This window comes from Epinephelus fuscoguttatus, linkage group LG21, assembly GCF_011397635.1.
Source record: "Epinephelus fuscoguttatus linkage group LG21, E.fuscoguttatus.final_Chr_v1".
Lineage (NCBI taxonomy): Eukaryota > Metazoa > Chordata > Actinopteri > Perciformes > Serranidae > Epinephelus > Epinephelus fuscoguttatus.
The window spans coordinates 39473397-39499477 of record NC_064772.1 but is presented as its reverse complement, the minus strand read 5'-3'; the positions used below and the strand labels follow the sequence as shown (position 1 = coordinate 39499477).

General features: G+C 46.8%; 1 protein-coding gene across 1 annotated transcript in view; it reads left to right on the top strand.

Annotated features, from left to right (window-relative positions):
• Positions 1-25045, top strand: part of lama1 (laminin, alpha 1) — a 71264-nt gene extending 46219 nt beyond the window's left edge. The window contains exons 31-64 of the mRNA XM_049564867.1: positions 2247-2365; positions 2480-2569; positions 2709-2902; positions 2998-3140; positions 3307-3405; positions 4949-5060; positions 5164-5320; positions 7112-7322; positions 7602-7718; positions 7826-7989; positions 8064-8199; positions 8282-8384; positions 9279-9395; positions 9489-9671; positions 9750-9904; positions 11253-11396; positions 13337-13470; positions 15078-15231; positions 15337-15461; positions 16877-17027; positions 17142-17288; positions 19165-19304; positions 19401-19515; positions 21793-21945; positions 22056-22207; positions 22293-22487; positions 22962-23145; positions 23274-23380; positions 23484-23673; positions 23759-23908; positions 24017-24170; positions 24286-24419; positions 24498-24711; positions 24870-25045. Coding sequence (XP_049420824.1) covers positions 2247-2365; positions 2480-2569; positions 2709-2902; positions 2998-3140; positions 3307-3405; positions 4949-5060; positions 5164-5320; positions 7112-7322; positions 7602-7718; positions 7826-7989; positions 8064-8199; positions 8282-8384; positions 9279-9395; positions 9489-9671; positions 9750-9904; positions 11253-11396; positions 13337-13470; positions 15078-15231; positions 15337-15461; positions 16877-17027; positions 17142-17288; positions 19165-19304; positions 19401-19515; positions 21793-21945; positions 22056-22207; positions 22293-22487; positions 22962-23145; positions 23274-23380; positions 23484-23673; positions 23759-23908; positions 24017-24170; positions 24286-24419; positions 24498-24711; positions 24870-25045 — 5019 coding nt within the window. The remainder of the gene's footprint in view (positions 1-2246; positions 2366-2479; positions 2570-2708; positions 2903-2997; positions 3141-3306; positions 3406-4948; positions 5061-5163; positions 5321-7111; positions 7323-7601; positions 7719-7825; positions 7990-8063; positions 8200-8281; positions 8385-9278; positions 9396-9488; positions 9672-9749; positions 9905-11252; positions 11397-13336; positions 13471-15077; positions 15232-15336; positions 15462-16876; positions 17028-17141; positions 17289-19164; positions 19305-19400; positions 19516-21792; positions 21946-22055; positions 22208-22292; positions 22488-22961; positions 23146-23273; positions 23381-23483; positions 23674-23758; positions 23909-24016; positions 24171-24285; positions 24420-24497; positions 24712-24869) is intronic.
• The last annotated feature ends 1036 nt before the right edge of the window (positions 25046-26081 follow it).

The following is a 26081-nucleotide window of genomic DNA, read 5'->3' as shown; positions in this document are numbered from 1 at the left end:
TCCCTGATTCCTCGCCTGCTCTGAGTATATTTAACAAACTGAGATGTCTTACAAGAAAGTGAGTCTGAATCAATTTCCAGGTCAAGTGATCGAAGACAGAGGAGTCTAGGACAGAGGACAGAGTAGTCTAGAACAGAGGAATCGAGGACAGAGGAGTCTGGGACAGACGAGTTGAGGAGGGATATAGGGATGAACCCAAGAATCAATCAATCAATCAATTTTATTTATAAAGCCCAATATCACGAATCACAATTTGCCTCACAGGGCTTTACAGCATACGTCATCCCTCTGTCCTTATGACCCTCACAGCTGATCAGGAAAAACTCCCCAAAAAACCCTTTAACGGGGAAAAAACGGTAGAAACCTCAGGAAGAGCAACTGAGGAGGGATCCCTCTTCCAGGACGGACAGACGTGCAATAGATGTCGTACAGAACAGATCAGCATGATAAATTAACAGTAATCCGTATGACACAATGAGACAGAGAGAGAGAGAGAGAGAGAGACAGAGAGAGACAGAGAGAGACAGAGAGAGATGCAGGTAATGACAGTAGCTTACAACAACATTATTGAAAGTAATAATATTATAGTTATAGTTCTGGCTACTGTGGTACAATATGTTGAAAGTATATATTAATATCTGACAGTGTACATATGTGACAACAATCATATGTGTATAATAACAGTAGAAGTATGACTAATGACTAATGATAACAGCAGCAGCAGCAGGAGGCATCTGGCAGGACCACGGCAGCAGCACAACCACACACGTCACGCTGTCCAGGCACCGCTGTGATATGAGTTAACCTTTTAATCTTTGACATAAAGGGAAGATTAGATATTGGTCTATAGTTGGCTAACACCTCTGGATCCAGGGTGGGCTTTTTCAGTGGAGGTTTAATTACAGCTATCTTAAAAGACTGTGGTACATAGCCTGTTAATAAGGATATATTGATCATATCTAATATATGAGTGTTAACTAAAGGAAAGACCTCCTTAAGTAGCCTAGTTGGGATGGGGTCTAAGAGACACGTTGATGATTTAGATGAAGAAATCACTGCGGTCAATTCTTGAAGAGAAATTGGGGAGAAGCAATCTAAATATATATTAGGTCTTACAGCTGTGTTTGAGGTTAGATAGGTACTATCTGAGGACAGGAGGTCATGAATTTTGCCTCTAATAGTTAGAAGTTAGTTAGTTAATAGTTAGTTAGTTTTGTCATTAAAAAAGCTACTTAAGCTACTTACTTACTTAGCCTACTTAAATGATACTCGCAGTTTACTCAAAGATGCCTTATAATTTTAATATATTTAAAGTTTATATGTATGGATAGAAAATTCAGTTACATTACAAAATAATATCTCTCAAAGACAGAAATTCAGATAGGCCCCTATAGATAGGGGACATATACACACACTAGAGTGTGGCTACCCAATCCGAGCCCGACGGGTCCCAACAGTAGGCTTACCCGACAAGTCGGGCCGGCTCGGTCAAAAATGTATGAATTGTATTCGGGCTCAGGTCGGATTCGGTCAGCTTTCAGTGAAAATGTAGTGTAAAAAATACATAAAATCCTATTGTCTTTCCTGTTTATTGCTTGGGCACTGTTATTTATGTGACAACACCTGAACATAACACACACAGACACACACTGGCTGTTTGTTTCTACCTCTCCCCTCGCTGGAAGTCTCGGACCTCCAGCCGCCCGCCTCCGCCTTGATTAAACGCTGAAAATAAAATAAAAGAGGGAGACAGGTTTTTCCTATTTTATCTCATTTTGTTATATTTCTCCCTCTCCCCTCGCTGGAAGCCTCGGACCTCTCGCCGCCCGCTCCCGTCTCAAACACAGAGGACTCCCTCTCCGCTGAGCACCCATGGCGCACGCCCGACCTGTTAAATAGCCTGTGACCACTGTGTGACACAAACTCAGTGCTTTAGTAATTAAATAATGTCGGGCTCAGTTCGGTTTCAGACATAACAAAACAGAATGACCGTCAGGTTCGGACAGAAATATGCGACCCGTGCCGCACTCTAACACACACACACACACACACACACACACACACAAGGAAAACCGGACATTATCATCAATTTATAAACACCCCCCGGACACCCTGGACAGGACATGAAAAGTGGACATGTCCGGGCAAAAGAGGGCATTTGGTCAGCCTAGGCTAAAGGAATACAAGGCTCAATACAGCTTTGACTCTCAGTCAGCCTGGCTACAAGTTTCTGTTTTTTTGAACAGGGCTGCCAACATCACACCAGTGGGCGGAGCTGTGAGCTGTGTGCTCCGGGGTATTATGGGAACGTCAGCGGCTCCATCAGCGACTGCTCGCTGTGTGCCTGCCCCCTTCAGGACAACAGGTAACACTGCACCCTGTTTATGTTTAACCCTTTCATTTATTGATTCTGTTGACTTTAGCCGTGTGTGTGTGTGTGTGTGTGTGTGTGTGTGTGTGTGTGTGTGTGTGTGTGCAGTTTCAGTCCCACGTGTGAGTCAGATGGAGCCCTCGGTGATCTCCGGTGCACCGCCTGTCAAACAGGATACGAGGGGAGATACTGTGAGAGGTGGGAATGATGACATCACAGCCGTCACCTGACAGCTCCGCTCGTCACTGTTTCTTTTGTTTTTAAATTCTGACCTCAGTCAGCTAATCACCTGACAGCTCTGCTGTGACATCACTGACTACAGGCTTTCATCCTGCAGGTGTTCTGTTGGTTACTATGGTAACCCCTCATCAGTGGGCGGGGTGTGTTCGCAGTGTAACTGCAGTGGGTGGGGCTCACTGCAGCCGCTATGTGACCCACTGATTGGACAGTGTGAGTGCAAGGCTGGGGTCACAGGTCTGTCATGTGACCAGTGTGACGAGAGGCACGTCCTTCAGGCAGCGGAGTGTGTGTGTGAGTAACAACACACACACAAACACATACACACACACATGTGTTCACATGTCACGTGTTACCAGATCTTATCTGTGTGTTTGTTTCTGATTCAGCGTGTGATGACAAGTGTTCCGGTGTTCTGTTGGACGACCTGGAAAAACTACACAACCACTTCCTGTCTGTCAACCTGAGTGCTGTCACCATGGCGCCATACCGCCAGCTGGTGTTACTGGAGAACCAGACCAGAGTCATCCAGGTAAACACACAACGCACAAGGCACCCTGGTATCTCACCTGGAGACACGAGTGTCCCCATGAAGACACAGTGTCCATCTCCTCGTGAAGTGAAACCAGCTGTGACATCACAGACTGTGACATCATGACCATCTGATGTAATGTGTTACTGACTGTGTGTTCATACAGGTGGCGTTTTCAGAAAACAGCTCGGTCGCTCTTCATCTGTCCAGAGTGGAAGATGAGCTCAGACATCTGACCTCTGACCTCAGCACCCTGCTGCAGCAGGTAAACATGGATCCCTCCAGCACAGGCTCCCTACTTTACCTGAACTTACCTGATCTCACCTGAACTGATCTGAGCTCACCTGAGCTCACCTAATCTGATCTAAACTCATCTGAAGTCTGCTGATCTCACCTGAACTCACCTGAAGGTGGACTCACGTAATCTCACCTGAGACGGATAACAGATCATTATCATTATTATTATAACTTCAATTAAACAGATCACAGTGACATCACAGTATCATCACAGTGACATCACAGTGACATCAGTAAACAGATTATAGAACATTAGATCTGTGTTGTGACATCAGCGACTGCCGCAACCTACTCTGTGATCGAACATTGTCTTTACAGTTTTTCTCAATTGCTAAAACACAATTTCTGAAACCTTGCTCCATTTTCTGAAAACATTAAACACAAAACCTCAGCTTCAAGCACTATTTACAAAACTTCTGATTCCTTGTGCAAAATGAAACTTTCGCCTCAAAACAGATTTACCTGTGCTCAAATCCCAACACTGCTCTCAAATCATAAACAAAGCGATCAAAATGATATACACTATCAAGCAGTCAGTAAACAATACACCAAAAAATAGAAAACACGTTGTTCAAAACATATAGTTCTCAGGGAGAAGTACATTTTTAATCTCAAAACAAATTTCATATTTTTCCGTCATTGTCTTGTGATGAATGAAAACATGTTCTATCATAGTAGCTCAAAATTGATCAGAAATTATACTCTGCTTTGCTCTTTGCAATTTTTTTTGTTCTTCCTCCTCCTTGTACCCCTATTTTTACAGTACTGTACCCTGCATCTCACAAACTTGTGCTTTGTTTCTGTTATACTGTAATTCTTGTTCTTTGTTGATATGAACCTGCAACCAGTCAAAATCTATTGAGCAGTCAGTACTGTAAACAAATGGAAAGCACAATGTTCAGGGCCAGACAATTTGTTTATTGTACAATATACAGCCTACAATGCACTGTACTACAGTATACAATACAAAAATCAAAGGAGTAAACATGTGATCAATGTGCTTCTTCTTGTCTTTGGGCTGGGTCCGGCCAGAGCACTTCATCGACATCACAAGCAATATTTTCCCTCCTGACTTTCTCCGTCCCACCGTCAACAACCTGTTTGCTCTCTGAACTGGCTTATATTGGTTGTGTCACATGATTTGAAACAAGTGAAATCAATTTTCAGTGATTGTGTTTAATCAATGACATGTGTTCTCTTTTTGTATTTGATTGTTGCCACTTGTGTTTATCAGTATGGATGACATGTGCATTAGAGTGCAGAATGTGTTTTGAGAATGAGAATGTGTTTAGAGTTCTGCTGAAAAGTCTAAGTGAGATCTGCAAATTGTGTTTTACAATGTGAAATGGTTTAAGATATTGACAACAGACTGCACAATTAGCTAAATGAGTTCAGGCAACTTGTTGTTCAGCCAATGGGTTTTAGTGTTTTAGCAACTGAGAAAAACTGTAATATTCAAGGGGCGTGTAGTAATGAAAGTCTGATCTGTTTCCCTCCTCCTGATTGGAAAGGTCCCACGTCTGTCTGATGACCTGCAGAAAGTGGGCGTGTCCACCAACAACAGCCTTTCCCAGTGTGCAGTGCTGCTGCAGAGCGTTGGGCAGCTGCAGGAAAACATTAAGGGTAAGAACACTGAGACACTGTGAACACATCATCAGTGACATCATAACCAGCAGAAAACGACCATTTAACAAACCAGTGACATAAAAACCTCTGATTGGTCCAGAGCTTCAGAGGGAGGCAGAGCTGCTGAACCACACCACAGTGGAGGAGTTTGATTCAGCCAATCAGACGCATCAGCTGGAGGAGGTGGCGTCCATGTTGGAAACCATCAGAGCTGTCGACCTCTCAGCCGCCAGTGCTGCAGCCAATCAGGAGCTCAGGTGAGTGTTTGTGTGTGTGTGTGTGTGTGTGTGTGTGGGTGTTTGTGTGGGTGTGTGTATATGCATACGTGTGTACATGTGTGTGTATGGCTTACCATACGTTTCAGCTATCGACTGAATGTGTCACACGCGCGTGCTTTGACGCCTGTGGAGGAAAGCAACATTTGACATGTCATGTAGTTTCCCCATTGATTTATAATGGTCACACGTGCACGTGCACGTGCACGTGTACGCATGATGACTGCTAGATGCAGTTTGACTACTGTGGTGGCAAAACTACTATTTAATGAACAGTTAAATAGTAGAAAAAGTTTTCACACGTCGGCTGTCTTTCTTGAGTTTTAATAAGCATTCATGAATGGAGACACGCATACATACAACCGCATGAACAGTCAGTCAGTGAATGACTAGCAAGTCCTCTCGCCCTGCTATCTTTATAGTTCCCAGAACACATGTACATCAACAGTCAAAATATGTGGCGCCTTGACATTCCTAAAACACAACATCTCTGTCTGAGCTTCCCTGGCTTGTGACCTTGGTGTCTCTCACTGCTGTCACAGTAGGGGTTAAATGAGCAACACATATCATTAGACTAGAAGTTCAGTTTCATCAAAACAAGTAACCTTATACAACACATTATAGGTTAGGCGCACACCAGTCTGCTAAACATGGAGAAGCAGCATTTAGTTGCTGCAACTCTCAGTTCTCTAAAATCAGGGCTGAAGACTTTTCTGTCTGCTTCTGCCTTTGATTAAATCAAATCTGAGCCCTCTTCTTCGCACACTGCACTGAAACTTTTATTCTGTTTTATCTGTCTTCTGTTGAGGTTTTATTTCTGTCTCCTTTCTAGGTTTTAATTCTAACTTAATTGTAGTTACATTAATGTGATTAATGTCTTTTTATGTTGCCTATTGCTTTTACTTGCTGTATATTTTATGTAGAGCACTTTGAATTGCCTTCTTGTTGAAATGTGCTATACAAATAAACTTGCCTTGCCTAGTGAGCTTTACCATAATTTATTTCAGTCAAATATTTTCCTCCAGAATTGGCTGATAATGAAGAAAATACAAAATTAGGCTTCAGACTTTCTGTTCTTCTTTTGCAGTTTGATCTAAGAATTTTTTTTTAATACACACACAAAAAACACAGTTTAGACTGTAATCCTAGCGCCCTCACTTGACCCAGTGAGCTGCTCTGCTCTCTGTAGTAATGGTACAATAAGTATTTCATGCAAATACTTTCTTCCACAATACTAAAAAAAACTGTATCTAGTTTACTAACTTTGTGTTTGTGTTTTTCCAATTACATCTGATAATAATACTTTTTAAAAAAAACTCTAATTATACATGTCTGTGTAGAGTGTATTATTGGCTCGATGGCACCATCTACTGGATGAAAATAGAACACAGAAATAGAATGAAATGGAAAAGGAAACTACGTGAGGCGTTCATGTACGCGGACTGGTGTGCGCGACTAGTATCAACAAGTGCGAATGCACGTGTGTGGACACTTAACAACATTTCTCCAACAGTGACGGATGTGCACAAGCTGTAAGTATAGTACGCATACTATACTTACGTGTGAAATACAATCCGCACGTAGCAACGCATGTGCGCATGCATGCGTACCAAAATTTACTATGTTAATCACGCATGCACACACACGTTGCTGCGCGTGTATCTGCTTATTTTGATATGGATAGGACTTCATAGTGTGTGTGTGTGTGCGTGCGTGGGTGTGCGTGCGTGTGTGTGTGTGTGTCTGACGCTCGTTCTCTCTCTCTCCCTGCAGCCTCTCAGAGTCTCTCGTCCACTCGCTGCAGCTGGACCTCCTGTCCAGCAGGATGGAGGTTGACAACAGGCTCCGACTCCTCTCAGCCCCCCTCACTGTTGGCATGGAAACACTGCAATATGCACGCACACAGCTGACCAAAACCGCGCAACAAAACACACAAACACACACTCTGCTGGACGACGCACACACATTGCTGCTCGACTACCAGGTACACACATACACACATACACACACACACACACACACACTTGTTTTCAGGTAAACTGAACAAGAACAATGACAAAAATCCTGTTTATGATATAAAACATCAGTTATTGATCACTTATTAATCAGTTATTAATCAGTTATTGATCAGTTGCTGATCAGATATTGATCAGTTATTTATCAGTTATTGATTAGTTATCGATCAGTTATTGATCAGTCATTGATCAAAGTGCAGAGTCGGTGTTTATTGGTGACTGATGACTGATGTCCTGTCATCTGTCAGTCTGTCCACAGGAACCTGAGTGTGGACCGTCTGTCTGTGGACGCAGTGATGGAGGATAGTCAGCTGCTGCTGGACGATACCATCAGTCTGACAGAGGAGTTAACCAACACCACCTCAGTGAGACACACACACACACACCTGCACACTCCACCTGATTAATATCTCTGTGATGGTAATTACAACAACAGTAACCTGTGTGTGTGTGTGTGTGTGTGTGTGCGCAGCAGGTGGAGGTGTTCCACGGTCACCTGGATCAGTGGCAACCCCTGCTGAGGAAACAGGTGGACAGTCTGGTCATTGGACTGGAGGTTACTGATGCTTTGGAGAATGTTTACCGTGCCGAAAGCCACGCCCTCCGGTTTCAGAGTCACGCCCACTCCATGCACAGGTAGGTGTGTGTGTGTGTGTGTGTGTGTGTGTGTGTGTGTGTGTATGTGTGTTAACATTTGTCCTCTTCCTCAGCTCTCTGTCATCAGTTTGTAACGTAACAAATGCCAGCCGATTAGTTCAGCTTGACAGTGACATCACACACCAGGTTGACTCCGCCCAGCAGGTTGCTGTGACCGCCCACATCTCCGCCTCTGTCGCTCTCAATGTGGTGAGTGTGTGTTGACAACCTGCCCCCCACCCCCCAAATTATATGAGCGAGAGTTGTGTTCTAATGATTGTTTGTCTTTCAGACCGTCCTATCAGAGCAGCTGATGTCAGAGGAGGGTGGAGCCAAACTGAAAGTCAGCACCGCTCTTTTAGAAGAAAGTCGACAGATCAACGAGACATTCGAAGGTTTGTATTTGTTATTACTCGTGTTCTAAACAAATCTGTTCTTCGTCATGTATCATGTTCTCCGTCATGTTCTCCATCATGTCCTCCGTCATGTTCTCCCTCATGTCCTCCAACATGTTCTCCATCAAGTTCTCCGTCATGTTCTCCATCAAGTTCTCCGTCATGTTCTCCGTCATGTTCTCCATCATGCACTCCTTCATGTCTCCGTCATGTTCTCGATGGTGTTCTCTATCATGTTCTCCATCATGTTCTCCGTCACATTCTCCATCATGTTCTCCGTCATGTCCTCCCTCACATTTTCTCTGTCATGTTCTCTCTCATGTTCTCCGTCATCTTCTCTGTCATGTCCTCCATCATGTTCTCTGTCACGTTGTCCGTCATGTTCTCCCTCATGTCCTCTGTCACATTTTCTGGCATGTTCTCTGTCATGTTCTCCATTGTGTTCTCCATCGTGTTCTCTATTGTGTTCCCCGCCATGTTCTCCTTCATGTTCTCCACCATGTTCTCCGTCATGTTCTCCACCATGTCCTCCGTCATGTTCTCTGTCATGTTCTCCGTCATGTTCTCCGCCATGTTCTCTGTCATGTTCTCCGTCATGTTCGCCTTCATGTTCTCCCTCATGTCCTCCGTCATGATCCCCATCATGTTCTCCGTCACATTTTCTCCGTCATGTTCTCTCTCATGTTCTCCGTCATCTTCTCTGTCATGTTCTCTGTCATCTTCTCCACCATGTTCTCCGTCATGTTCTCCTTCATATTCTCTGCCATGTCCTCTATCATGTTCTCCACCGTGTCTTCCATCATGTTCTCCATCATGTTCTCTGCCATGTCCTCCATCATGTTCTCCGTCATGTTCTCTGCCTCTGTTCATTCAGTCTGTCCGTTTGTTTTCCAGACCTGCGGCTGAATGTCTCCACAGTAACCAGCAGACTGCGACTGGTCAGAGATGGCATCCATAACTCCACCCTCTTCCTCCGTCAGCCAACCAAAGAGCTACAGAGCTTCTCTAACAGTGAGATATTTTAGGGTCCTCCCACATTGATGTCATCGTGTCAGTTTATTGGTTTATTGATTGATCGATTGATTGGTGTTTGTTTTCCATCAGTTTCATTCGTGGTGCTGCAGCAGACTCACCTTCAGGCTGCGGCAGCACACTCCGACCTGCAGGAGGCGCTGCGGCAGCTGCACAGACTCAGGCTGCAGCTGCAGGATTCTTCCTCTGTGGTGGAAAACACCAACAACACAGTGACTGAGACAAACCGGCTGGTGACTTACACGCACACCGAAGGTCTGTATCCGTTTACAGTGTCACACATTTCAGACGCAGCTGTCCGGTACTCACACTTCCTGTTTCCTGTCTCTTCAGCCAATGAGGTGCAGCAAAAGCTGGAGGAGGCAGAGCATCGTACAGAGCGTCTGATGGGTCGGATCAAACCACTGAGCACGCTGGGAGAAACACTGAGAAGGAATCTGTCAGACATCAGAGAGCTGATCAATCAGGCCAGAAGACAGGCTGCCTCGGTACATAAACATACACACACAGAAATACACATCCTGAAACACACACAGAGAAAAGGTGTGCAAACGAGGAGACGGAGTTGTCTCATCTTTGAACCATCAGTGACATCACTGAAGCAGCATCTGTATGGACCCTTTTGAGGCTCAAAGTGACATCACTATGACATCACTATGACATCATGTTATCAGCTGGAGGTGCAGCTGCCTCTCCCCCACAGGGCTGTAGGCTCCATAGGAGTGTTAAAATGTGTTTGTCTTGTTGTGTTATTGGGAGCCAGAATAGAAGGAGTCATGGCTCAAAACCAGCCGCCACTGTCCGTCAACAAAAACAAAGACAACTATGGTTAAATGTGATAAGACCAAAGGACTGGACGGAGGCCATCATCAAAAATGCTCACATGTGCAGCGCACACTTCATATCAGGTTAGGGAAAAAGTATTTCCTGTTGTAGGGATGAATAAGGTTATGTGTATTAAGGGTTATCATGTCCACCTCATCAGAAACTGGGGAGGGATTAAGAGGAAGATTGGATTTCTCTGCAACGCTAACTTTTTAGCACATTAGCTAACATTAGCTTCCATAGCAAAACAAACAAGTGTGGTCCTCCTTTGTAAGATTGGCTTCCTGTGACATCATCCATCCACTGGTGAGAGCATACGGTCGGCCAGTCTGGTCCCGTTGGTCAGTGTTTACTTATTCAAGTAACACTGGCGGTCCCGGAGAGTGAGTGACCTGACATGGTGCGTTGGTAAATTCAGTCTGACGCTCTACACTAAAATGAGAGCCCTGTTGGTGGAAGAAACGCAGCGTTATATTTCTACATGAATGAACCAACGGTTAAGTTAATCACACATTCACTCCGCTCGGCGCTCTGCTGCTCCGTCTCCACAGACAGAGTGTCCAGAGTGCGCTCTGCCACTCTGAGAGTGCGCTGCTCTGGATAACCCAACGCTACATTCAGACAGCGCTCCCAATTTATGAACGCTCCAGTTTGTGTCAGAGTGCGCTCCCACACTCACAATGAGTGTTTCTGAACGCACCACTCACATCATCTTCCTCCATCGTCTAAAACAAGACAACACAACTTGTTTGACCCATGATGTCACATGTCACATGATGCTGCAGCTGTTTAGTTCTGTGTAAACATGTAAAGACGGGACATTGTAGCAGCTCTGTGGACATGTCCAAGGCCCTCAGAGGACATCTGTCTGGACGTTCTGAATTCTCATGGTTTAGTTGTTCACATGAAATTCTGTTGATAAAGTTTTTAAGAAAAACAATAAACTCAGGTGTAACTGCAGTTCATTCTGCACATTGTTGATGATGGTGATGATGGTTATGATGTCATCAGATCAAGGTGGCGGTGCAGGCGGACAGAGACTGCGTTCGATCCTACAGACCACAGACTGAGTCCAGTAACTTCAACACTTTGAGTGTGATCCTGAAAACGTCTCGTGCTGAGAACCTGCTGTTCTACCTGGGCAGCAACACCACGGTATGCACACACACACACGCACACGCACATGCGCGCACGAACACACACACGCACACACACACTTATACACACATTCGCAACGTTCTCTTCATCAGTCAATCAATCAATTTTATTTATAAAGCCCAATATCACAAATCACAATTTGCCTCACAGGGCTTTAAAGCATACAAGATCCCTCTGTCCTTATGACCCTCACAGCTGATCAGGAAAAACTCCCCAAAAAAACCCTTTAACAGGGAAAAAACGGTAGAAACAGACACATGACACAATGAGACAGCGAGAGAGACAGAGAGCGAGATGCAGGACAGACGGTAATGACAGTAGCTTACAACAACATTAATGAAAGTAATAATATTATAATTAATAATATATTAATATCTGGCAGTATACATGTGTGACAATAGTCATATGTGTATAATAACAGTAGAAGTATGACTAATGACTAATGATGGCAGCAGCAGCAGGAGGCATCTGGCAGGACCACGGCAGCAGCACAACCACACACGTCACGCTGTCCAGGCACCGCTGTGATATGAGTTAATCTGAGAGACAGTGGAGCACAAAGGCTCCGGAGAAGAAGCCGAGTTAGTGACATCCAGAATGGCCAAGTTAGCAAGATGCAGTAATAGGATACGAGAGAGAGAGAGAGAGAGAGAGAGAGAGAGAGAGAGAGAGACAGAAGGTGCCCGGTGTATTATAGAGGGGTCCTCCGGCAGACTAGGCCTAAGTCAGCCTAACTAGGGGCTGGTACAGGGCAAGCCTGAGCCAGCCCTAACTATAAGCTTTATCAAAGAGGAAAGTCTTAAGTCTAGTCTTAAATGTGGAGACGGTGTCTGCCTCCCGGACCGTAACAGGAAGATGATTCCACAGGAGAGGAGCCTGATAGCTGAAGGCTCTGGCTCCTGATCTACTTTTGGAGACTTTAGGGACCACGAGTAACCCTGCGTTCTCAGAGCGCAGTGTTCTGGTGGGATAATAAGGCACTATGAGCTCTCTAAGATATGACGGAGCTTGACCATTTAGAGCTTTATAAGTTAACAGTAGGATTTTAAATTCAATTCTGGATTTTACAGGGAGCCAGTGCAGAGAAGCTAAAACAGGAGAAATATGATCTCGTTTCTTAGTTCCTGTTAGTACACGTGCTGCTGCATTCTGAATTAGCTGGAGAGTTTTTAAGGACTTACTAGAGCTACCTGATAATAGAGAGTTACAGTAATCCAGCCTTGAGGTAACAAAAGCGTGGACCAATTTTTCTGCATCTTTTCGGGTCAGGATAGGCCTAATTTTCACAATATTATGCAGATGAGGAAAAAAAAGAAGCTTCATGAGGTTATATCCTTCATGTTCTCTTCATCAGATTCTCTTCATCAGCTTCTCTTCAGTAGGTTCTCTTCATCAGTTTCTATTCTTCATGTTCTCCTCTTCAGGTTCTCTTCATCAGGTTCTCCTCATTAGGTTTTCTTCTTCATGTTCTCTTCATCAGGTTCTCTCCTTCATGTGTTCTTCACCAGGTTCTCTTCATCGGGTTCTCTTCATCAGGTTCTCCTCATTAGGTTTTTAATCAGGTTCTTCTCTTCATGTTCTTCTCTTCAGGTTCTCTTCATCAGCTTTTCATCAGTAGGTTCTCCTCATCAGGTTCTCTCCTGCATATTCTCCTCTTCAGGTTCTCTTCATCATGCTCTCTTCATCAGGTTCTCTTCATCGGGTTCTCTTCATCAGGTTCTCCTCTTTAGGTTTTTTTCATCAGGTTCTTCTCTTCAGGTTCTCTTCCTCAGCTTCTCTTCAGTAGGTTCTCTTCATCAGGTTCTCTTCATAAGCTGTCAAATGGTGGAGACGTCGAGGTCTGCAGCATCGGTTGCCATGGTGACCCACGCTGTTGAGGCTAGTCATATGTCAGGTCTGGGTCCTGAAACTCTTCTGTGTGTGTCTGCTGTGTTCAGGTGGACTTCCTGGCGGTAGAGATGCATGACGGGAAGGTGTCTCTGGTGTGGGATGTGGGTTCAGGCAGCAGCAGGCTGGAGTTTCCTGGACTGGACATCACCAACAACAGGTGGACCAGGATCAACGCCACACGGTAAATACACGCCTCAAATGATGCCGTGTTCTGTTTGTTATGACGTCACATCCTGTCAGTGTCTACGTTCTGGAGCTTTAGTCCCATCACATGAGCATGTCATGTTTGTCAGGACCGTCTTGTCCTCGCCAAACAGGAAGTAACTTTCAGAATAAAGCTGTGGAGATGTTATCTGGATGACATCATCATCCATAGGTGTTTGACAAACAACTGATGTTGTTTAGGAAATACGAACAGATGAACAGTCCTTTATTTTACTTTGATGTTAAGTTGATGAAGCATGGCCCTGATCGACTCTGATAGACCCTGATCAAACCTGATCAGTCCTTATTGACCCTGATTGACTCTGATCATCCCTGATCGACTCTGATAGACTCTGATCAGCCCTGATCGGCCCCGATCAACTCAGATCATCCTTGATCCGCCCTGATCATCCCTGATCAACTCTGATAGACTCTGATCAGCCCTGATCAACCGTGATTGACCCTAATCATCCCTGATCGACCCTGATCGACTCTGATTTTTTTTTTTTTAAAAATCTAATTTTATTTACTTTATTGATCCCCCTGAGGGGAAATTCAATTTTTTTACTCTGTTGACATTAATACACAGGTCCGAAAGACACACACATGCACAAACAGGACCTATACATGCACTAAGTGGAGAGATGTCATAGTGAGGGGGCTGCCTTGGTCAGGCGCCCCGAGCAGGTGGGGGGTTCGGTGCCTTGCTCAAGGGCACCTCAGCGGTGCCCAGGAGGTGAACTGGCACCTCTCCAGCCACCAGTTCACGCTCCATATTTGGTCTGGATGGGGATAGACAGATAGACCCTGATCTACCATGTCAAGCCTTGATTGGCCCTGATTGACCCTAATCATCCCTGATCGACCCTGATCGACTCTGATAGACCCTGATCAATCCTAATCAACCTTGATAGACCGTGATCATCCCTGATCAACCCTGATCGGCCCTAATAGACCATTATCAGCCCTGATAGACCCTGATCGACCCTGATCAGCCCAGATCAACCCTGATAGACCCTGATCGACCCTGATCAGCCCAGATCAACCCTGATAGACCCTGATCGACCCTGATCAACTCTGATAGACCCTGATAGACCCTGATCTACCCTGATCAACTCTGATAGACCCTGATAGACCCTGATCTACCCTGATCGACTCTGATCAACCCTGACAGACCCTAATCGGCCCTGAACCACCCTAATCGACCCTGATTGGCCCTGATCAACTTGATCGGCCCTGATCATCTCTAATCAACCATGATCGGCTCTGATTGATTCTGATACACCCTAAGTTGATGAAGCATGGCCCTGATCGACTCTGATAGACCCTGATCAAACCTGATCAGTCCTTATTGACCCTGATTGACTCTGATCATCCCCGATTGACTCTGATAGACCTTGATTTGTCCTGTTCTGCCGTGATCAATTCTGATAGACCCTGATCAGCCCTGATTGGCCCTGATCAACACTGATTGACCCTGAATGAAAACAATACCGACTCAAAACAATAGCTCCTAACACTTCAGTGTCAAATAACATGCAGTAATGTCGATGAAGTCAAGTGATGATGTTATGATGTCGGCAGGTTCGGGGCACATGTCTCTCTGTCAGTCCATCAGCTGGAGTCAGAGTCGGCTACATTGCCCGTGATAACAGCGACATCACCGGGACCTTCCAGAGTTTTAGATGTGGACAAAAACACAGTGATCCACATTGGAGGACTGGGATCTCACACTCAGGTAGCACACACACTCACATCAGGTGTACAGGTCTGCGCAGGTGAACAGGTGATAACTGTGTGTGTGTGTGTGTGTGTGTGTGTGTGTGTGTGTGTGTGTTGTCAGCGTCCAGCCATGCTGCGGTCCTCCACCTTCCAGGGCTGTCTGGGTGAAGCATCTCTCAATGAGAGAAACATCGGACTCTGGAACTACAACAGCAGAGAGGGAGAGTGTGGAGGCTGCTTCAGCAGGTACATACATGTGTATGACTACAGGTGTGTGACCAATTTAATTTAGATGGTAGACTGCTACGTCTAGCAGCTAAGTTTATTGCGGCGCCTGTATGTCATATCTTTAATTTATGTTTTCAAAACGGTGTTTATCCACAGATGTGGAAGATTGCAAAGGTTACTCCACTGAGAAAAAACAGCAGGGAGACATTTGCAGGCCCGAATAGCAGGCCTGTCAGTATACTACCTGTATGAAGTAAATTGATGGAAAAAATTATATGTAAGCAGATTCAATGTTATTTTGAACTAAATAGTATTAACACTGAGTGTCAGGACGCATATAGGGCTGGCTATTCCACGAACACAGCACTAACATCGTTGACTGATAACTGGCTTAAAGACATTGATAGGAAGTTAATGGTGGGTGCTGTGCTCATGGACTTTAGGGCAGCATTTGATATAATTGATCATGAGATATTAGTAAGGAAGCTATCAGCATATCATTTTGAAGAAGGTGTTATTAAACTCATGAAAAGTTATTTGTTTAAGAGGCAACAATGTGTGTTGTTTAATGGTACAATTTCAGACATGGTGACCCTACAATGTGGTGTCCCACAAGGAAGTTGCCTTGGACCATTATTATTTTCAATTTATGTTAATGATTTACCACATGTATTAAAAAGTGCACGCATGGAAATTTACGCGGATGATACTACAATGTATGTCTCTGGGGAAAATGCTGTGTTAGTAAACAAATTATTGCAAGAGGAGCTGATGTTAGTCTCTTATTGGGTGAGTGAAAATAGGTTAAAGATAATGTTTTAAAAACAAAGAGTATCATGCTGGGCTCTAGATATATGCTAAGATCTAATCCTGAACTCCATCTTGTTTTACAGGGTGCTAATATTGAGCAAGTTAGAGAGGCCAAATTGTTGGGTGTGATTATTGATGAAACACTTTCGTGGTCATCACATATTAATAAAATACAGGAATGAATACAGGTGTATGACTACAGGTGTATGACCACAGGTGTATGACTATAGGTGTATGACTGCAGGTGTAGGACTACAGGTGTATGACTACAGGTGTATGACCACAGGTGTAGGACTACAGGTGTATGACCACAGGTGTATGAATACAGGTGTATGAATACAGATGTAGGACTATAGGTGTATGACTACAGGTGTATGAGTACAGGTGAATGACCACAGGTGTATGACCACAGGTGTAAGACTACAGGTGTATGAGTACAGGTGAATGACCACAGGTGTATGACCACAGGTGTAAGACTACAGGTGAATGACCACAGGTGTACGACCACAGGTGTATGAGAAGTGTATGTTCTGAATAACATATTTGAGCCTTGACATATCTGAAGGTCGTCCTTAAGAATATGTCTCTCTTCCTGTCTGTCTCTCCATGTCTCTGTCTCTCAGTCCACAGGCGGAGGAGACGTCGTTCCACTTTGATGGATCTGGATTCTCATTGGTTCAGAAGTCTCTGCGAGCAACCTCCACCTCCATCGTCCTGCTGTTTAAAACCCTGTCGCCAGGCGGATTACTGCTGTACCTGGCCTCCAACAACACTGTACGACACACACACACACACACACACACACACACACACACACACACAGACTTTTGGTTGAGGCTCTTTTTGTGAAGCAGATACAGACATGACTACACGTTCTGTCACCTGCAGAGAGACTTCCTGTCCATGGAGCTGGTGGAGGGGCTTGTCCGTCTAACCTTTGACCTTGGCTCAGGTTCTCTGATTCTGACCTCTAACAGGAAGTACAACACCGGAGTCTGGTACAAGATCACTATACAGAGGAACAAACGCAAAGGTACTACTGCTGCTACTACTACTGCTACTTCTCCTACTACTGCTACTACTGCTACTGCTGCTACTGCTACTGCTACTCCTACTACTACTGCTACTACTGCTGCAACTGCTACTACTGCTACTGCTACTACTGCTACTGCTACTCCTACTACTACTGCTACTACTGCTACTGCTACTGCCACCCCACCACCACCGCCACCGCTACCACTGCCACCGCCACTGCTACCACCACCGCCACTGCTGCCACTGCCACTGCCACCCTACCACCACCGCCACCGCTACCACTGCCACTGCCACCGCCCCACCACCACCACCACCACCGCCACCACCGCTGCCACTGCCACCACTGCCACCGCTGCCACCGCCACCGCCACCCCACCACCACCACCACCGCCACCGCCACCACCGCCACCGCCACCCACCACCACCCCACCACCACCGCCACCGCCACCCCACCACCACCGCCACCACCGCTGCCACCGCCACCACCGCCACCGCCGCCACCACCACCGCCACCCCACCACCACCGCCACCACCGCCACCGCTGCCACCGCCACCGCCACCCCACCACCACCGCCACCACCACCACCACTACCGCCACCGCTACCACCGCCACTGCCATTGCTGCTGCCACCAAAGCCACCGCTGCCACCGCCACCCCCACTACCACCACCGCCACCGCTACCACCACCACCGCCGCCACTGCCACCACCGCCACCGCTGCCACCACCACCACCACCACCGCCACCGCCACCACTGCCACCGCCACCACCGCCACCACCACCACCGCTACCACCACCGCCACAGCCGCCACCGCCACCACCGCCACCACCGCTACCACCACCACCGCTACCACTGCCACACCACCGCTCTACAACCACCACCACTACTGCCTACTACACTGCTACTGCTACTGCCACTACTGCTACTACCACTACTACACTGCCATTTCACCACTACTGCTGCCACTACTGCCTACTACCACTGCCACTACTACTACTGCTACTGCTGCTACTCACTACCACCACTCTGCCACCACCACCACCACCACCCCCACCGCCTACCACCACTGCCACCACTGCCACCGCTGCCACCGCCACCACCGCCTGCCACCACCACCACCGCCACTGCCACACTGCCACCTGCCATTACCACTGCCACCACCACCACCACCACCACCACCACCACCACCGCCACCGCCACCACCACCACCGCCACCGCCGCCACCGCCACCACCACCACCACCACTCCCACCGCCACCGCTACCACCGCTACCCCACCACCACCGCCACCGCCACCACCACCACCACTACTCCCACTGCCGCCACCGCCATTCTACCACCACCACCACCACCACCACCACCGCCGCTGCCACCGCCACCGCCGCCACCGCTACCACCGCCACCTACCACCACCACCGCCACCGCCACCGTTACCACCGCCGTTACCACCACCACCACCGCCACCGCCACCGCCACCACCGCCACCCCACCACCACCGCCACCGCTACCACCGCCACCGCCGCCACCACCACCACCGCCACCGCTGCCATTGCTACCACCGCCATTGCCACCACCACCACCCCACCACCACCGCCACCGCTACCACCGCCTACCACCTGCCACCGCCGCTACCACCACCACCGCCACCGCCATTGCCACCACCGCCATTGCCACCACCACCACCACCACCACCACCGCCACCACCACCACCACCGCCGCCGCCACCACCATTACCACCGCCACCACCACTACCACCGTTACCGCTGCCACTGTTACCACCGCCGTTACCACCACCACCACCGCCACTACCACCACCGCCACCACCACCACCACCGCCGCCGCCACCACCACCATTACCACCGCCACCACCACCACTTTACCTGTCCATCATGGCAGCCGACCAATCATCAGACAAGGAGGTGTTGGAGGCGGAGTCACCTGGAACTGCCTCTGACTTGAACCGCTCCGACCTGGACCCCATCTACATCGGGGGACTTCCTGCCTCCAGACCAATAAGGTGAGTGTGTGATGTCACAGGAGGCATCTGTGTGTTTTTTCTTGTCTGACTGTTTCTACCTGTCTGACTTTTTCTACCTGTCTGTCTGGTTGCTAGGCGACAGGTAGTCTCCAGATCGTATGTGGGCTGCATAAAGAACGTGGAGATCGCTCGGTCGAACTTTGACCTACTGAGAGACGCATACGGAGTCAGGAAGGGCTGCGTCTTGAAGGTACTGTATGTAGTGGCTATACACACTGAGACAGAGATGGATACTGAAATCACAGAGAGCTCATTATACCCACACACATCTGGATTTAAAATTTATGAGGGGTCCAAGCCCGTGGGGCCTGGGGAACGCGCATGCAAGCAGACACGTTTCCCAGGACCAGTGGGGCTGGGAACCCTATTATTTTTGTTCAGATTTTTATTATTATTATTATACATCTTTTTTTTTTTTTTTTTCCTGTAAGTAAAAGTGGTACTGTAGGCTACACCGTGCAAGGGAGGGTGGTGCAGTTTGGAGGGTTGATCCAGACCCCTGCAGGGACCTCAGATGCAAGAAATTACACATGTGCACCTGCAGGGGGCACTACAATCAAGGCCAACGCATTTTGGCATTTGACTCCCACACCATATGTTGCACGTTCAGAAGCTTTATATCCATGGATTCCCTGAATGGAGCCTCATCAAGTGTCCATGGCACCGCCCACTTCCGCTTAACTTTTTTCATGCCAAAATTGTAAAAACTGCAAAATGGGAACTGTAAAACCTACTTTTTCGAACTCCTCCTACAGATTTTGTGCGACCTGCATGAAATGTGGCCCCTAGACTCACGAGATGGACCTGAATTAAAGTTCTCAAAAGAATTATGTCCAGTCATAAAATGTGCGAATTATTAATGAACACATTTTTGTAGCTAGCTATAAAAAAAGCAAACAGTTCTGTATCTTTGTCAAAATTAAAGCTATCAAAACCAAAACTGAGATGGTTAGTATGTGACTGTGAGGGTGTGAACAGATTTTGGTGAACAATGGGCACTAGGGGGAGCTATACACCTGGGAAGTTTTTATCTGCTAAAGGCTACACTGATTTTTATGAAATTTGGTAATGATTGGTCAAAGTGCACGTGACTTATTGCAACAAACGCATTCAGCCTTTGGCACTTCCAGTGCACTTTCCATTACGGTGAATACTGCAGCTCAGACACTGGCCTGTGTCTTGATGCTCGCCCCGAGCCCATTGTCCTAAGGGGCCGACTTTCGTGGTCTCCTCGGGGTGTGGAGATTGAGTTGCATGGGGAGGCTTGGACCCCGTTCATAACTGCTTGCAGTTCTCGTTTTTAAGTTTGAATCCTTCCTTTGTTTCTTTTCGCTTAAATCTTTAGTGTATTTGAACTTCATTTTTTTTAAAAATGTGAAAAATGAGAAACTTCAGGTCGGTTTGATTTTTGATGGATAAAAAAGAAGTCTCTTTTCAACACAAATCTGATATCAGTGCAGATTTTCATACATCATGTGTCCAAAACTGAAACTAATATCATTTGTTTATTCATTTATTTGTTTTTTATTTAATAATTTTTAGAGGGCGGGGGCTTATATGTGAAGCACTCTGTAACCTGCTTTGAAAAGTGGTTCAAGGGTATGATGAAAATGATGATGATGAAGACAGTTTCCTCAGCCTTGTACAGTTTTTACAGTTTGTCGAGGTCGTACAGAATCATGTGTTATCAGGTGTCATCATAGAGCATTGTTACAGAAAGCATGTGGAGTGTGAAGGACGAAAAACAATGACGTCTTGTCTCAGATTTACAAAAAAACTTGGTGACAACATGATGAGTCAAACGTTAACCTTATTATTGTCAACATTTCCTGTGGATGTTTCACAATAAAAGCCCACTGCTTCCTTTATGTTAAACACAGTGTTATCTTGCAGTAGGTGCTAACACACACCAATCCTCAGAGGAGACATTCAGGTGCAGCTGCACAAAGACAAATATATTCACACACACACAGAAAAGTAAGAACATAAAGTCAGAGTCACACCAGAGGAACATCTATCAAAAACGTGATCTGATAATAGATCATGTGTTACATGATGCTGTCAGACAGGGAAACATGTTAACATTCATTTGTATGGTACAAATCAATCAAACTTTATTTATATAGCATTTTTCAAACAAATAGAATGCAACACAAAGTGCTTCACACAATTAAAACAAAGTGCAGTACGGTGAAGTACAGTTGGTATCACTGACGCTCAGAGGGGATTTAGTATAGTATAGCTGTAGTAGATTATATTGTAATTGTAGTATATTGTAGTAAAGTGTAGTATTGTTGCAGTATAGTGTAGTATAGTTCTAGTATATTGTAGTATACTGTTGTATCATTGATGCTCAGAGGATTTTTGTTGGTTGTTGACAAACAAACATTAGACTGATCGACCCTTGGTCACAATCAATAATCAATCACCATTACTTTGATGACACTGATGATGTCACCTGTTCCAGGCGGTACGCAGCGTGTCGGTGTTGGCCGAAGGCTTCGTTCAGATCGCTCCTCCATCATTCCGTCAGGAAGCGGAGCTCCTCTTCTCCTTCTCTACCAACAACCAATCAGGAGTCCTGCTGGCTGCCTTTAGTGACGACCATACACAGAGACAGGTGAGATGGACAGGTCATGTGACTCACCTGGATGGCAGGTGTTTTTACCATTGCATAACCACCGTTGTGTGTGTGTGTGTGTGTGTGTGTGTGTGTGTGTGTGTTTGCAGCACTTCCTGTCTGTCCACCTGGTCTCAGGCGCATTAGAGGCGGAGCTTGGTGAGGTAGGCGGGGCTACTCGGAGGGTGATGGTGATGAAACCTAATGGAGGATCCTTCAGTGATGGGACAAAACACTCTGTGATTATCACCATCAGCAGGAAGTAGGTGTTACCATGGAAACAGACACCTGTCTCACCTGTCTTACCTGTTTGATGAGTATTAATATATCACTTGTCTGTCTCGCAGGTCTCTGTCCATGCAGGTGGACGAGGGACACATCAAGTCTGTCTCTCTGTTGCCAGGCGGATTTTCTCGTTTGTCACCGGCCTCTTTCTTCATTGGTGGGCTGCCATCAGGGGAGGTGTCTCGTCTGCCAATCAGATTACAGAATGTGTCCAGGTGGTTCAGAGGCTGCATCCAACACCTGGTGGTGGGCGGAGTGTAAGTTCCTCACACTCACTCACACACACACACACACACACACACACACACACTTCTTCTGGCGGTCCATCGTAGTCGACGATGACATAGCTTCCATACAGCTGTGGTGAACGTGACAGTGGCTATCGATGCTGATGGCGATGCCACTGCATGTGACTATGAAGCCCAATCCTAGAGCCACATATCCTGCCACAGTGAGGACACGTGAGGCTTGGATCAGGAGGCTGGGATGGTACTGGATTAGCGTGAGGTTGTCTTCGCTGGTGCCAAATCCTCTGTTGTTGGGTACGACTCTCCTCCAATGCATGACCCCATCATGACAAAGAGAACGCCAAAGTGCTCGGTTAGCTGCAGCAGACTCTAGGTTGTTGGGTCTGATGTTGCACCTCTTTATTTAAAGGGGACACACAACCACACACACAGAGTTTTCTATCTGTCTGATTGATTAACTCTTATGTTTGGCCCCTCCCCCAGGCTGGTCGACCTATCAGGAGCTTTGAGGTATGAGGGGGCGGAGCTTGACAGCTGCCTATTGGAAGAAAAGGTCGCGGGGGCAGTACTACCTGATGACCAGGATGTAGAACCAACTCCTGACCCCGTCCACCCGCCTGTGGCCCCACCCACACACCTGAGCGCCCTGACACCTGGAACATTAACAGTAATCAATAAGTTTATTATTAATCATTATAAACATAAACAAGAATAAACATTAGAATTATCATTTATTGATCATTGTTGTTGATTATTGGTGACTGATTATTGTTTATTGAACTGTGCGTGATGCAGTGTGTGTCGGAGGCGGAGCCGACCTTCCTGCCGTCAGCAGTTCAGTTTGGTTTGTCCAAACACAGTCACATGACCTTCATCATTAATCCCAACACTGTCAAAAGGAGGTGAGTCGCCGTGATGATGATGAGGGCAGGGCTGCAGCCAGGGAGAGGCGCGGCTCCGCACATACGTCTGACTCCTGCATGTTGTGTCTCTTCTCGTCCTCAGTGTGTCGCTGAGGTTGTCAGTTCGGAGCAGAGCTGCAGACGGGCTGATCCTCCTCCTCTCTGACTCCAAACAGATGGACTTCATCGTCCTCAGACTGACAGGGGGGAGACTGATGATGTCAGCTGACCTGGGGAAAGGCCCTGCCTCCGTCACCTCATCCATGGTTGTTAATGACGGAGAGTGGCACACTGTGAGTGAATCTGTGTTCATGTCACGGTTCCACAGAGTCCCAGATCTTTGGTTCTAGCTGTTTAAACTCTGTGATTCTCCGTCAGGTGAGCGCCGAGGTCAGCCGGCGGTCTGTGTCGGTGTCTGTTGACGGGTCGCATCCAGACGCTGTGTCTGTTAAAGGAAACCAGCTGGACGTGGAGAGCAGACTCTACCTGGGAGGACTGCCGCACACGCTGCCCACCAGGAGGATTAACGTACGTGATCTCACCTGAGGACCAAACACCCTCAAACAGAGTGTTGCCCCTGTGACTGCCTGAACCTCACCTGCACTTCCTGTAACACGTCTTGTTTCCATCTCTCAGGTGAGCAGCAGTTTTCCAGGTTGTATTCGCTCTGTCATTCTGAACGGAGCCACATTGGATCTGTCCAAGCCCACCTCGCAGCACCATGTCGCTTCCTGTTTCACCAAAGACCAGACAGGAAGTTACTATAACGGCAGTGGATACGCCGCCCTCAGTAAGTCCAACTTAAAGAAAGACAACATACGTGATGATATGTGATCTTGGTGTTAATCTGTGTGTGTGTGTGTGTGTGTGTGTGTGTGTGTGTGTGTGTGTGTGCGTGCGCTCAGTGCGTGATGGGTACAAGGTGGGCTCAGACGTGTCTGTGTCTCTGGAGTTTCGAACAAGCCAATCAGAGGGAGTATTTTTGGGAATCAGTAGTGCAAAGGTGGATGCCATCGGACTGGAGATGATTGATGGACAGGTGAGCAGAGAGTCGTGTGTGTGTGTGCGTGTGTGTGTGTGTTTATGTGTGACATCACTCACCTGTGTTTTTCCTCAGGTGGTGTTTAACGTGAATAACGGGGCGGGGCGAGTGTCGGTTCGTTCTGTTGGTCACATGTTGTGTGACGGACGGTGGCACCACCTGCTGGCCAGAAAAACCAAAAACACCCTGAGTCTGAGTGTCGACGGGCGGAGTTACACTACCCCCAACCCTTACCCACAATCCACCTCTGCTGAGACCAACAACCCAGTTTACCTGGGTGGGTTTCCAGGTGAGATGCTCCGCCCAGCTCTGAAGGTTTGAATGGAAACATGAAGATGGCTGTGAGGACTCATACTGACCCTGTCTCTCTGTCTCCATCTGTCTCACTGTCTCTGTCCACCTGTCTCTGTCTTTATGTCCACCTGTCTCTCTGTCTCTCTGTTGCAGCTGGAGTCAAACAGAACTGCTTGTCCATCAGCACCAGGTTCAGAGGTTGTCTGAGGAACCTGCAGCTTATTAAGTCTCACCTGAGTGATGCTCTGGACCTGAGCTCCGCCCACTTCCTGTTGGGTGTCACTCCTAACTCGTGTCCTGTATGGGAGCAGCGCCCAGCCGAGCTCTGATTGGTCCACATACTGTTGGATTGTTAAAGCTGATGTGTGTAACTTTGATCGGACTGCTTGAACATGAACCAATAAAATAATCTGAACCTTCAATTCATTTGTTTTTTTCTTTGGTTGATGGTGACCAATCAGGGACGTGTCTGTCTCAACGCTTTAAACTGATTAGTTTGTTTTATTTTCAGATGGTAACTCAGCACCAATCAGAGAAGTTTTAACCATCACAATGTTTCCTGGGTTCATCCCTGAAGGTTTCAGATGTATCACTCAGGATATTTATTTACACAAACCAACACAACTGTGTTTCTGTTCTCTTCACTGATGATTCACTTTGTCGTCCTGGCAACAGTTGCTATGACATCATCATGTCACTCACATTTCACCATTGTGAAAGGCGCCAAAACATCAAAGAGTTTTTATGGCTCCACAGACAAACGCCCTGTTTGCATAGACACGATTCCTGAAGAAGGTCTTGGCATAAACATCCACCTGGACTCAAGGATAAACTGATCAGAGTTTGGCAGTCGAAGGTCAAAGGTCAGCGTGACCTCACAAATCATTTGTTTTTGTCCGTATTGAAGAATTCACTAATTCTGACAAAACTTCACACTAACATCTGAAAGGATGAAATAATGAAGGTCAAGGGTCAGAGGTCAGCTTCACTGTGACATCATCATGTTTTACAAAGTGGTCAGATACTGAACTGGTGACTCTAATCTGATTGGTCAGATCTTCTGTGTGTGAAGTGTCCATGTTTGAAGCTTTGTCCCCTGAGCAGGAGCCAACAGAAGGTGTCACCCACTTGGAACAGACACAGTTAGAATACGTGCTCTGATGCTATCTACGCCATCAGCCTGAAACATGAGAGAGTGTTGAGGTCATGGCCAGTTCAGTGTAACCCTGAGTCAGTTACTATGGCAACATACTCCTCATCTCAGCCTGAGGCTAATCGTCCGCTGAGCCTGTAACAGGAAGTGGTAACATCGAGTGTACTTTAGTGAGTAAAATGGTGGATGCTGAGTCAGAAATGATTGAGGGT